At 54.7% G+C, this 11,402-nt stretch overlaps 1 protein-coding gene across 3 annotated transcripts; it reads left to right on the top strand.

The window, feature by feature from the left end:
* The first annotated feature begins 1,840 nt into the window (after positions 1–1,840).
* On the top strand, positions 1,841–11,178 carry LOC135458123 (polymeric immunoglobulin receptor-like). 3 transcript variants are annotated; one of them, XM_064733073.1, is made up of 9 exons: positions 1,841–2,417; positions 5,886–6,002; positions 6,374–6,718; positions 7,016–7,300; positions 7,546–7,872; positions 8,030–8,090; positions 8,865–8,974; positions 9,995–10,044; positions 10,741–11,178. In XM_064733073.1, the coding sequence occupies exons 1-9, from the start codon at positions 2,312–2,314 to the stop codon at positions 10,939–10,941; spliced, it is 1,602 nt and encodes a 533-aa protein (XP_064589143.1). In that variant the 5' UTR covers positions 1,841–2,311; the 3' UTR covers positions 10,942–11,178. The 3 variants fall into 3 exon arrangements, with proteins under 3 accessions (XP_064589143.1, XP_064589144.1, XP_064589145.1); XM_064733074.1 differs by lacking the exon at positions 5,886–6,002; XM_064733075.1 differs by lacking the exon at positions 1,841–2,417 and having other exon boundaries at positions 5,840–6,002.
* The last annotated feature ends 224 nt before the right edge of the window (positions 11,179–11,402 follow it).

Raw genomic sequence — 11,402 nt, 5'->3', positions numbered from 1 at the left:
AAGGCAGGGAAGGGAGGGACAGGAAGGCACATTTCCACACTGGGGGCAGAGGGAGTTGTGCCCTGCTGGGCCAGGGAAGGGGCAAAAACCTTTTCCAGCTCTGTAGGAGAAGGGTGGAAGAGACTCAGCTGGGGTGGGATCCAGCTGAGTGCCCAGAGGGGTCAGAGCTGAGCTGCTGTCCCCAAACCCAGCAGCACCTTTGGGGTGGCTGCTCCTGTGACACTTCAGACCTTGAGATTTTCATCTAAAACTTGAGATTTTGAGATCTTGACTTGAAATTTTAATCTGAAATTCCTCAGACTCTGTAGCAGAAGTGTTTTCTAGGGAGGAGGGAGAAGTGATCTCCTTGCTGGTAAAATCCAGTCATTCACAAGGCACCAGGACATTGGTGGTCATAGGAATCCCCTCACCTGGCAGGTGTGTCCATACTGGGGGGTCAGGGCACATCTCCCAGCTCTGCATTTTGAATTTCTGGACCGTCTGAAATGCGTTCATCTGCTGCAGGGATGGCCAAGAACACAGCAAGCCAGGCCAGGCTGGACATTTCCCTTTGCGAGGGTGGTGAGGCACAGGGTGCCCAGGGAAGCTGTGGCTGCCCCATCCCTGGACATGCCCAAGGCCAGCCTGGAGCAGCCTGGGATGGTGGGAGGTGTCCCATGGCAGGGTGTGGAAGTGGAAAAGCTGTGTTTTTCAGCCCAAATCTTCCAATATCCCTGACCCTGGTGTGCAGGGTGCTGCAGATTTGAATGCTGACCACCCACCCTGGTGTGAGCACCAGCAGGACAGTGAGGGAAGGACAAACTGCCCTCCCCCAGTGCCCTGCGTGCTGGAAATGAGGGTGAGGAAGGTCATTCAGGATAAACCAAGGAGGGGAGTGGAGTGGGAGCCAGGCAGCTCTCAGCAGCGGGAGGTGGTGGAGGAGGAGAGAGCGGGAATGCCACACGTGGGGGAGCAGAAAATCCCAGGAATGGGAGCAGGGAAACGGTGGCAGGCAGAACAGGAGGCAGGAAAGGTCCCTCATCCTGGCCATAAGCAGGGCTGGGTGTTAACTCCCGGGATTATCCTGCCCCGGAGGCTGGAGGGCTCCACACCTCTGACAGGAAACCCTGCTGGAAACTCGGTGCAGAATGTCTCAGTGCTGGGAGAAATTCCTTCTCCATCCTGGAACATTCCTGTTCCCATCCCTGGAACATTCCTGGGGGCAGAGCAGCAGGCAGGAGCTCCCACCTGGCCCCCATAGCACGGAGCAGAGAGCTGCCTGGTTAGAAATTCGTTCCCCATCCCTGGAACATCCCAGGATTATCCTGCCCCAGAGGCAGGAGGGTTCCACACCTCTGACAGGAAACCCTGCTCTGGAAATTGCTGGTGCTGGGTGCAGAATGTCTCAGTGCTGGGAGAAATTCCTTCCCCATCCCCGGAACATTCCTGGGAGCAGAGCAGCAGGTAGGGGAGCTCCCACCTGTCCCCCATAGCACGCAGCAGAGAGCTGCCTGGTCGAAATTCATTCTCCATCCCTGGGAGCAGAGCAGCAGGCAGGAGCTCTCTCCTGGCCCCCCCAGCTGCCTGTCATCCCCTGGCAGCCCCAGCCCACCTTTCACCACCTCCCCTGCCACCTCTCTCCTCCCTTTTGCTCCCATTCTCCACTTTCCTTTCATCCTTTTTATTTCCCCTTGCAGTGACTCTCTCATCTCCAGGCCTCCCAAACTCATCTCACCTGTGCCCCATCAGCAGAGCTCAGCACTTTCTCCTGTGGCTCCAAAAGCCTTTCAGTGGTCAGTCCTCCCCCAGCACTCTCTGGACAGAGTCTCCCTCTCTCCCTGCTCCCTTCCCCCTCCTCTTTCTCTCCCTCCCATAATATTTTCCATATGAAGAAGCCTTCCTGAAGCCTCACACTGCCCTCTTGGCGAGTCTGAGGCGGGTTAGAGGAGACCCTGGGAGCCTTTAATCCCCTCTCTCTCTCTCTCTCTTGCTTTCATCCTCAGCCACAGCTGGACGCCCCATTGATGTGGAACAGACCAAACACCAGGCCCTCACTAAGCTGCTGCTGTGGGGCCTCTCCTCCTCCCCAGGAGCCCAGAGCAGTGTCCAGCTCCTGAGCAGGGTCCAGCAGCCCCTCCACACCCAGCCTGGGGGTCCCAGCTCCCCCTCCCCACTGCCTCTGCTCCTTCCTGAGCCATCTTGCAGTACTTTATGCTGAGTTTCCCTCATCCCATTATCCCCCTTTCCCAGGATTGTTTGGGGTTGATCCCCCCAGTCCCTGCAGAGCTGGGTGAGGGTGAGGGGCTGCTCTGTGTTGATGTAACTCGTGGTTATGTCCCAGGGAGGGCCTGGTGGGCTCCCCCAGCTCAGCACTCGGGTGTTCAGCCTGCAATCAGCTCAGAGTTTTGGAGAAAAGCATTTTGTAAAGCCCACTGCAGGTGAGGCAAGAATATCTTTGAATTGAGGGATGGTTTGGGTTGGAGGGGATGTGAAAGATCACCCAGTGCCACAGACACTGTGACGGGGATCCCTGGGGGTGTCCCAGGCCACGCTGGACGGGGCTTGGAGCCACCTGGGCTGTGGGAGGGGTCCCTGCCATGGCAGGGGGGCACTGGGGGCAGTGGGAAGGGTCCCAGGGTGACACTTGGGGCTCAGTGCAGTCCCAGGGTGGCCCTGGGGGCTGTGTCAGGGGTCCAAGGTTGGCAGTGGGGACTTGGTGTCGTCCCAGGGTGGTACTGGGGGCTCTGGGAGGTGTCCCTGACACGGCAAGGTGAAGGTCTTGGGGTGGCAATGGGGGCTTTGTCAGGGGTCCCAGGTGGCACTGGGGATGGCACAAGGGGCTCGGGGCGGTTCTAGGGTGGCCCTGGGGGCAGTGTCGGGGGTCCCAGGGTGGCACTGGAGGTGTCACTGGGGGCAGTGTTTGGGGTCCCAGGCTGGCACTGTGGGCAGTGTCAGGGGTCCCAGGGTGGCCCTGGGGGCAGTGTCAGGGGTCCCAGGGTGGCACCGGGGGTGTCACTGGGGGCAGTGTTGGGGGTCCCAGGGTGTCACTGGGGGCAGTGTCGGGGGTCCCGGGTGGTCCCTGGGTCTCGGTGCCGTCCCCGGCCCGGGGCCCTCGCGGGGCTCATTCCTGAGCCTCCCCCGCCCCCTGGCGGCCGCGCTCCGCCACTGCAGCGCCCTCTGCTCCAAAACCCCCCAAAAACCCCAAATCCCCGATATTTTCAGCAAAGTCTAACCCAGACACGCTTCTGTGGGTGTGACACAACCAGAGTGAATCAGCTGCGATCAGCTGCAGCTCCAGGGTTTGCTGGAAGGCAGCAGAGAGGGGATGGCTCCATCCTTAAGCTCCAAAGGAACTTTGGGGAATCCAAGAAGACAGGGAAGAGGTGGATTGATAACAGAGTTCAGAGAAAGGGGGAGAAATGATCTGAGTTGTCAAGAACACAGCTGAGGAGGGAAAATCAAAATATTTGGGATGCAACTGTCTGGAGTCAGTCTGGAATGGAAGGACTGAGGGGAGAATGGGAATGGGAATGATCTGATCTGATCTCTGAGGTCACAGTGGGTATAACAGCATTGAAGTGGAACAAGGCACCAAAGCCAGGGAGAGGCAGAGCTGGGAGGAGTGTTCAGATGGCGCTGGTGCCTCACTGGAACAGGAAAATGCTGCAGCCTCAGCTGCTTAAAGAGATCTTTAGAAATGCCATGGACAGGCCTGATCCTGCTGTGTCACTGGGCTGGCTGAAGTGACCTCCTGAGACAACATTCATCTTCTCCCCTGTGATTCTGTCATTAAAATCACATTGATCCTCTGCCAGACATGCAGCAAAAGGCCCAACTTCATCACATTCCTGCTGCTCCAAGATGCCAGGCCCTGGATGGGCATCTCCTCACGGCCTGTCCTGCCCCACAGAGCCTCTCCCCTGGGGCAGGACCTCCCATGGATGCAGCAAACGCCGTGGGAAGGGCTGAGGAGCAGCTCTTGGCTCAGTTTGGAGGCAACCAGTTGCAGGAACTGAACTAATTGCAGCCTCCTGGGATTTGTTCAGCAGAGCCCGAGCGTGTTCCCCCTTCTCGTTACTGAGCATCAAGTGCCTGATGAGAGAGGGATTTGGGGACAAGACAATGCAGAGATATCTAGCACAAAATGATTAGCCAGAATGTATTGTTAATAAGCTGCTTATTCATATAATTGGAAATTCTTTGCAGCTGGGGTGTCAGTGGAGGCTGAGTGTGCTGCTCTGCTGGAGCGGGGCAGGTACCGGCCCAGGGGACGCCGTGCTGGCACAGCAGCTCCTGCTCCTCCTTCAAGGGCAGGGAAGGACACAGGGAGGTGAAGGAGAGGCAGAAAGGCTCAGCCAAGCCCTGCTGGTGAGGGACACAATTCCCAGTGTGGAAGCACGGGGTGTCTGGGAGCAGGGAAAAGCACAGAGCTTCTCCTTACAGCACCCAGAGAGAGAAAGGGCAGGTGCTGGGGAAGATGGAACAGGAAAGCCTTATAAATATGATTGTCTGGCAAAAGATTTTGAGAATATAGAAACTATGAGATGGAAATGAAAGCAAGTTTTGAGATCCCTTAATTACTGAACAACAGGAAAACAATAGTGTGGCCATTGAAGGTGATCCCCTTTGGATGGAACAACACCCTCTGTTTGCAGACAGGCCCAAGGGTCAGAGCAGACCCTACAGCTTGGCAGAAGGGGCCCAAAGAGGAGTTTTTAGGGTTTAAAATGTAACACAGTGTGGTAATGTAATGATTCTTATAGGCTGTATGTAAATGCTATAGGATTTGTATGTTGTACTAGATTGGTTAGTGAGAATCAGAATATTCAGCACAGAAGAAGATTTATTGTATTGTAATGGGAACCTCGCTCTCTTACCCTCTTACTGTCCTACCCTCTCATCCTCTTTCTCTTTCTCATCCTCTGTCCCCCTTCTCTTGTCTCAGCCCTGCTCCAGCTGTGGCTGGCAGCTCCCAGCAGGGCCCTGCACTTGGCCCTTTGCAATAAACCCCAAGTTCCAAGCCCAGAAGATTTATTGTATTGTAACGGAAACCTTGCCCTCTGATCCTCTCTTTTACTCTCCCATTCTCTCTTTACCGCACTCTTGCCTTCTCTCTCTTTACCTCTCCCTCTTTGGGGCCTTCTCCAGCTGTGGCTGGCAGCTCCCAGCAGGGCCCTGCACTTGGCCCTTTGCAACAAACCCCAAATTCCAAGCCCTGGCTTCAGAGATCTCTCATCTCCATCCATCCCCACCATCCCACCCCCAGTGCTCCTACATCCAGGAAAATGTGGCCTCGAGGCAGATCAGCCCTGACACTGCTCCTGCTTCCCCAAGCAGCTGTCTGGGACAGAACCAGCTGTGGGAGATCATGGGGGAGCCCCCCAGAGCTGCCCCCAGAGGGGGCTGTGGTTGTGGGATGCACACACAGCAGCTCCAGCACTCACCTGGAGCACTGCACAGCAGCTTTGTGTGGGTTTGCAGAGTTCCTCAGAGAGGCTGGGGGAAAGAGGGAAAGGAGCCATTCCCCATTCCCCCTGTTAGCCCTGCAAAACACCTGGGTGCAGAATCAGCAGGAAATTCATGTGAATTCAAACTCCACATTTGGAATTTCAAATTTCAAACCCTGGAACATTTCCCTCCCACCAGCCAGGGAGGAAGAGGAGCCAGGTGTGCCGACCTCACCACGGGCTGGAGGGACAGGAGGGCGACAAAACCAATGCCACCAGCCAGGCGAGAGCAGCAGCAGCCCCTGGCACCAGGAGAGGCTGCGTGCTGGGCTCAGCCACTTCCCCAAAAGCACCCCGAGATTGCTGTCATATTAATTTTGTGACAAAACATGAGGAGGTGTTTCCGCTTGAGGCAAGAGCGAGAACTCAGCACTTCCCCCCCGGCTGTGTCACTGCCAGGCAGGAGAGGCCAGGGGCACCCAGGCTGGCACGGCACACGCTGGGCAGCCCCCAGTGATGCCCCTTCCCTGGCCATGGAGCTGAGAGCCCTGTTCCTGCTGCCACTCTGCTTCCCAGGTAGGAGAAGGGCTCGGGGGACAGGGAGAACCCTCCCCACCTCCTTCCTGCTGCCCTGGGAGCTCCTGCAGCACCAGCACCAGGCTCTGAGGGTTTGTGGGCGTCTCTGCACCTTCACAGAAAGGGTGATGGGGAAGGGAAAGGGCTGCCCAGGGAGCTGGGGGAGTCACCACCCCTGCAGGTGTTCAACAACAGACTGGATGTGGCACTGAGTGCCATGGGCTGGGTGACAGGGTGGCGTGAGGACATGGGTTGGGCTTGGTGATCTCAAAGGTCTTCTCCAGCCTTGTTGATTCTGTGATTCTGTCGTGCTGTAATTCTGTGGTTCTGTGGTCAGCTCCCCTCTCCCTCACCACTTCTGATCCTTCCAGGTGTCCAAGGCCAAGCCCCAGAAGCCTACAGACGACGGGAAGGGAACACTCTGTACATCCAGTGTCCTTATGCAGCATGGACTACTGGCCACCAGGAAAAATACTGGTGCTTCTCCCCGGTAAATGGAGGATGTCAAGAAGTCCTGCGTGTATACTCATATAAAGACACCAGACAATCCCAGGATGGGAGAATTAAAATAAAGGATAACGAAGCTAATAAGACTGTTTCTGTCACCATGAGTGGCCTCAAGGCAGAGGACTCAGGCACATATTTCTGTGCTGCTTACAATTATAACAGTAGGACACATGAACAGCTAGGGAGGATCTCGCTGATTGTTTTCAGGGGTGAGTACCTGTACCCCACCCAAAGCCAAACCTTGTCAGGAAGCCACATCACTCCTTCCCCCGCTCTACCCCCCTCTCCCCCACGGCTGAGCAGCTTCCCCTGGTCCCCCCAGCCCCCTCCCCAGCCTTGCTCCCTGCTTTCCCTCCCACACAGGGAGAGAAGGAGCCCCACAGCCCTGCCTGGTCCTGCTGGCTCCCACTCCCCCTGCCCTGAGGGAGTTGCCCCAGGGCATGGTCTGTCCCTGGTGCCCCTGTGCCCAGTACTGACTGGGCAGTGCCACTTTTGGTGTTTCACAGAGCTGCTCCAGTGGGAGCTGGACACCCTGACAGTGCAGTGCCCAGTGTGGAGTAATGCCTGGTGCCAAGCTGGGTCCAAATGCACACCCCCTAGGATGGGACGAACATCTCCAGCACAGAGTGAAATGAAATCCCTGCAGGACAGAGTATCAGTGCAGTATAATGCTCAAATGGCTCTCGTTGTCACCATGAAGAACCTGCAGATCCAGGACTCTGGTGTGTACTGGTGTGCACTGGACTCTGGGCACACCAGGAAAATGGAGGTCAAGCTCTCTGTGTTCAAGAGTGAGTACCTGCCATGTTCTCTGTGTCTCTGTGGGTATCTGCCATGTTTTGTGTGTCCAAGAGTGAGTACCTGCCATGTTCTCTGTGTCCCCATGAGTACCTGCCATGTTCTCTGTGTCCCCATGAGTACCTGCCATGTTCTCTGTTTTGCAGGGACCCAGAGGTATTGCAGTGCTGGGGAGGGGGTGCCCCACTCTGGGACCCCCCCTTTTGGGGTCTCAGCACACATCCTGTCTGTTTTGCAGGGACCCAGAAACTCACAGCCGAGAAGTCAGCCAACATCACTGTCAAGTGTCACTACAAGATCGCCGACTACAGCACTGTCAGCAAAGCCTGGTGCAAAAGGGAAGAGGGGAAAACGTGCAAAGTGCTGGTCACCACCACATCAGAGTCCCCAGCAGCAAACAGCACGGCTCAGGAGCGTGTCAGGATCCAGGATGACACCCAGCAGGGCATTGTGACCGTCACCATGGAGCAGCTGCAGGTGCAGGACTCGGGCGTGTACTGGTGTGCGCTGCTGGACGGCTCCGGGCTGCTCCGCATGGAGGAGATCACACTCAACGTTTCCAAGGGTGAGTATTGGTATTTTTACCAATATGGCCGGACAGGACGTGCCTGAGCCTGTCTGGCCCTTGCTGCTGAACCAAATAGTGACAACTGTGGTGTTTCACTGCTGAATGCAGAGCAGCCCCACAGTGACCATTCCTCTCCTCGTGTCTGTGATTGCAGCGTTGCGTCAAGGACGTGGTTCATACTCTGAAAACCAAAGTCAAGAAACTCTGGGTGACAGGTAAGGCCTAAATGAATCTCTGAGCCTGAGCACTCACAGGTTACTCGTGTTATACACTTTTGGCAGGCAGGCCCTGGGCACTCTGCCTCCTGCCTATAGGGGAATTGGATATGACAGGATCCTCACCAAAGGTGGCCTCTGCTCCTCCAGTTCCTGCCCTAACCCTAAATCCAAAGAGGCAGATTGGTAAAATCATGATAGAGCCTTCTGCAGGTCCCCTTTCTCTTCTCTTCTCCTTCGGCTCTGCACTTCACATGAACATAACCCCCAGATTCTGCCCCTCAGCCTCAACTTTATTCCCTCCTATCTGAATATTTAACAATGAGACAGTCCTTGGCTGCTCTTATTCCATTTACCAGTTAAACGTAATGGATTTTTCTCCCTTTGTACATCTGCTGTCATCATTGCCACAGCAGCACCTAAGAGCAGAACCATCCCTGCTCCAGAGAGCCTGGAATTGTGCTTGGAGCTCTGAACTCTGAGCTTTGTTTCTAAAGCCTGGAGAATGGTTTAGGAAAAGCTCAGAAGATACAGCCAAGTAGAAAAATCAAGATTCAGGAACCAGGAAAGGTCCCCAGTGTCTCCTTCCCCTTCTGAATCAGCAGGGACTTGCCCAGGCTCACAGAGGGAGGACCCTGCAGGATCTGCAGGAGAACCAGACCCTCCTTCCAACTGAGCACATGAAACCTGTCCCTGTCCCTCTTTTGGTACCTTTGGTGATGGGCTGTTAAACCATCCCACCCTGGTAACTGCCTTCCTCTCCTCCACCTGCAGTGAGAACACCTTCCTCATCCTGTCCGTGGTGCTGCTCATCCTGCTGCTCCTGGCCCTGCTCAGCTGCACAGCCCTGGCTGTCAGGCACTACAGGCTGCTCCTGAGAACAGGTACGTGGGGCTGGGGCTGTCCCAGGTGAGCTCAGAGCCCTGGGAAGGTCAGTGCCTTGCTTTGGAAAGCCAGGAGTCTGCTAAGGAAAGGCAGGAGCCTCCCCTGAAATGGAGAATGTGAACCCTCCCCACCCCTCTGAATTGCTGTAAATTTTAAATTAAGGGGTTCTCAGGCAAAAATATGGGAGCAGGAAATAACAGTTCTTTAATAGGGAAGGAAATAAAAGGATAAAATGAGCAATGCAGTACACTAGAACAACACTGCCAGAGTCAGAACCCAGCCTGACACCCTGTGGGTCAGGGTGTTGGCAGCAGTCCCATTGGAATTGTGGCTCAGCCCTCCTGCAGTGTCAGGGCTGGTTCTGCTGGAGCAGGGATCCTGGAGAAAAGGGTGTAGTATTGCTCTGAAGATCCAGGGGAAGGAGAGGCAGCTGCTGTTCCTCTGGGGAATCCAGTGGAGAAGCCGTGCTGGTGTTCCAAAATCTCCAGATTATATAAGTATCTCGAAAGTTAGGAATGCTTGAATAAATATCCAGTGATCTAATATCCAGCAGCAGGAATGCTTGAACTCCTTTCCGGGATGCTGCTCCCTGGGCGGAGCATCTCCCCATGGGATGCTGTAGTTCTTATCAGCCATGCAGTGACATTCCATAGCTGTTATCAGCAGATGTCCTGTCCCAAGAGAGGAGTGATTGTGGTCACTCAAAGAGAGAGATAAGGCAAACTGCCCACTTGACCAAGGTAATCTGTTTTACAGATGGCAATTGAAAACATCTTGCATTGCAATCTTCAACAGTCAGGTTGGAGGTCTCAAGGCAGGCTCGTCCCTGCCTCCCCTGTGAATAAATCAAACCCAGGTTCCTCCAGAGGTGCAAACCCCTTAGAGGAGCAGTAAAGACAGCAAAAAGTGTTCCCCAGGCCAGAGGCACATCCCATCATGGGCAGTCCCAAACCTCCTCAGGCAGAGCTTTTCATGGATTTCTCCTCATCTAAACCCTCTGATTTTGCCTCATTCTAAAGGTAACAGAGAAGCAGAGGACACCAGTGACCGAGCAGAGGGCACAGCACAGGTAAGGAAAATGAAACATTTCCCACAGGGTGCCAGACCCCTGAGCAGCAATCTGGGAGGAGCTGTCAGACCCACCTGGTGAGGAGCTTGGAGCTCAGTTTGGTTAAAACAGGAGGGAAATGGTATTTAATGGCAGCAGAGAGAGGAATATTCATAACTGGAGAGAAAGGGGGGGTAATTAATGCAAGGAAACTCCAGCAGGAGCAAACCCAGGGGAGCAAATTCTGGTAACCCTTGAGAAGAGACTCAAGGAGTAGCAAGCAGGGTCAGAGCATGAGGCTCCACCTGTATCCAGGAGAGGTGGGGAAGAAAAGAGTTCCCTGTTCCTCTACCTCTGTCATGACCAGAGGTAAAACTGGACAAAGCTTCTCCTTTCCTTGGGAAGGAAAACCAGAGGTAAAACTGGACAAAGCTTCTCCTTTCCTTGGGAAGGAAAACCAGAGGTAAAACTGGACAAAGCTTCTCCATTCCTTGGGAAGGAAAATCAGAGGTAAAATTTGAGACAGCTTCTCCTTTCCTTGGGAAGGAAAACCAGAGGTAAAATTTGAGACAGCTTCTCCTTTCCTTGGGAAGGAAAATCAGAGGTAAAATTTGACACAGATTCTCCCTTTCCTTGTGGGAAAATCTCCTTCTCCTGGCAGCAGCTGTGCCCTGGCACTGACTCATGCTAACAAGTGTTTTCCCTTTCTTTTCCCAGCCTGGCAGCTCTGGGAGGAGGGAAAGTTCTCAGGATGGCAGCAAAGGGCCAGCATACATCAACCTGGATGTGCAATCCCCCTCCAGCCCTGAGGATCCTCTTTACTGCAATGTGGAACCGAGCCAGGCTCCCAGGAACCCCCAGCACGTGGAATATGCCATCATTGCCTTCAACCAGGCCCCAAGGACCAGCAAGGAATGAAGCACAGAACCCCAAACGAGCCAGGAATGGGAGGAAGGAACTGGAATACACAGTGGGAGTGAGGACAGGAGGTGTGTGGATGGACAAGCTGAGTTTTGCTGCTGTGTGTGGTGTTTGCTGAGCATTTTCAGCTCTCCCTCTTGTTTTAGAAAGCAGAGGGTTTGCCCCTCTTGTGGCAGGCAGAGCTGTGGAGGCATTCCCAGGATCTCTTGTACATCTGCTTTTCCAATCCCATTAAAGTGCAGAACCTTGGAGAGGCAGGTGTGCAGAGGAGCAGTGTGGACATGGCTGGGTGGGATATCCACCCCAAATCCTGCCCCAATCCCAAGAATTCAGCTCCTGTGGCCAAGCAAACTCATTCCAGTGCTGCAGGGATCAAACCTCGCTGTGGTTGGGTTCATTTCCATGGAATGGGCTGGGGATGTGAGTGCTGGATTCCAAGAAAAAGCAGAACCAGCTCC

The sequence above is a fragment of the Zonotrichia leucophrys genome, chromosome 26 (genome assembly GCF_028769735.1).
Source record: "Zonotrichia leucophrys gambelii isolate GWCS_2022_RI chromosome 26, RI_Zleu_2.0, whole genome shotgun sequence".
NCBI lineage: Eukaryota > Metazoa > Chordata > Aves > Passeriformes > Passerellidae > Zonotrichia > Zonotrichia leucophrys.
The sequence above is the reverse complement of the archived record's forward strand: the minus strand, read 5'-3'. Positions and strand labels throughout refer to the sequence as shown.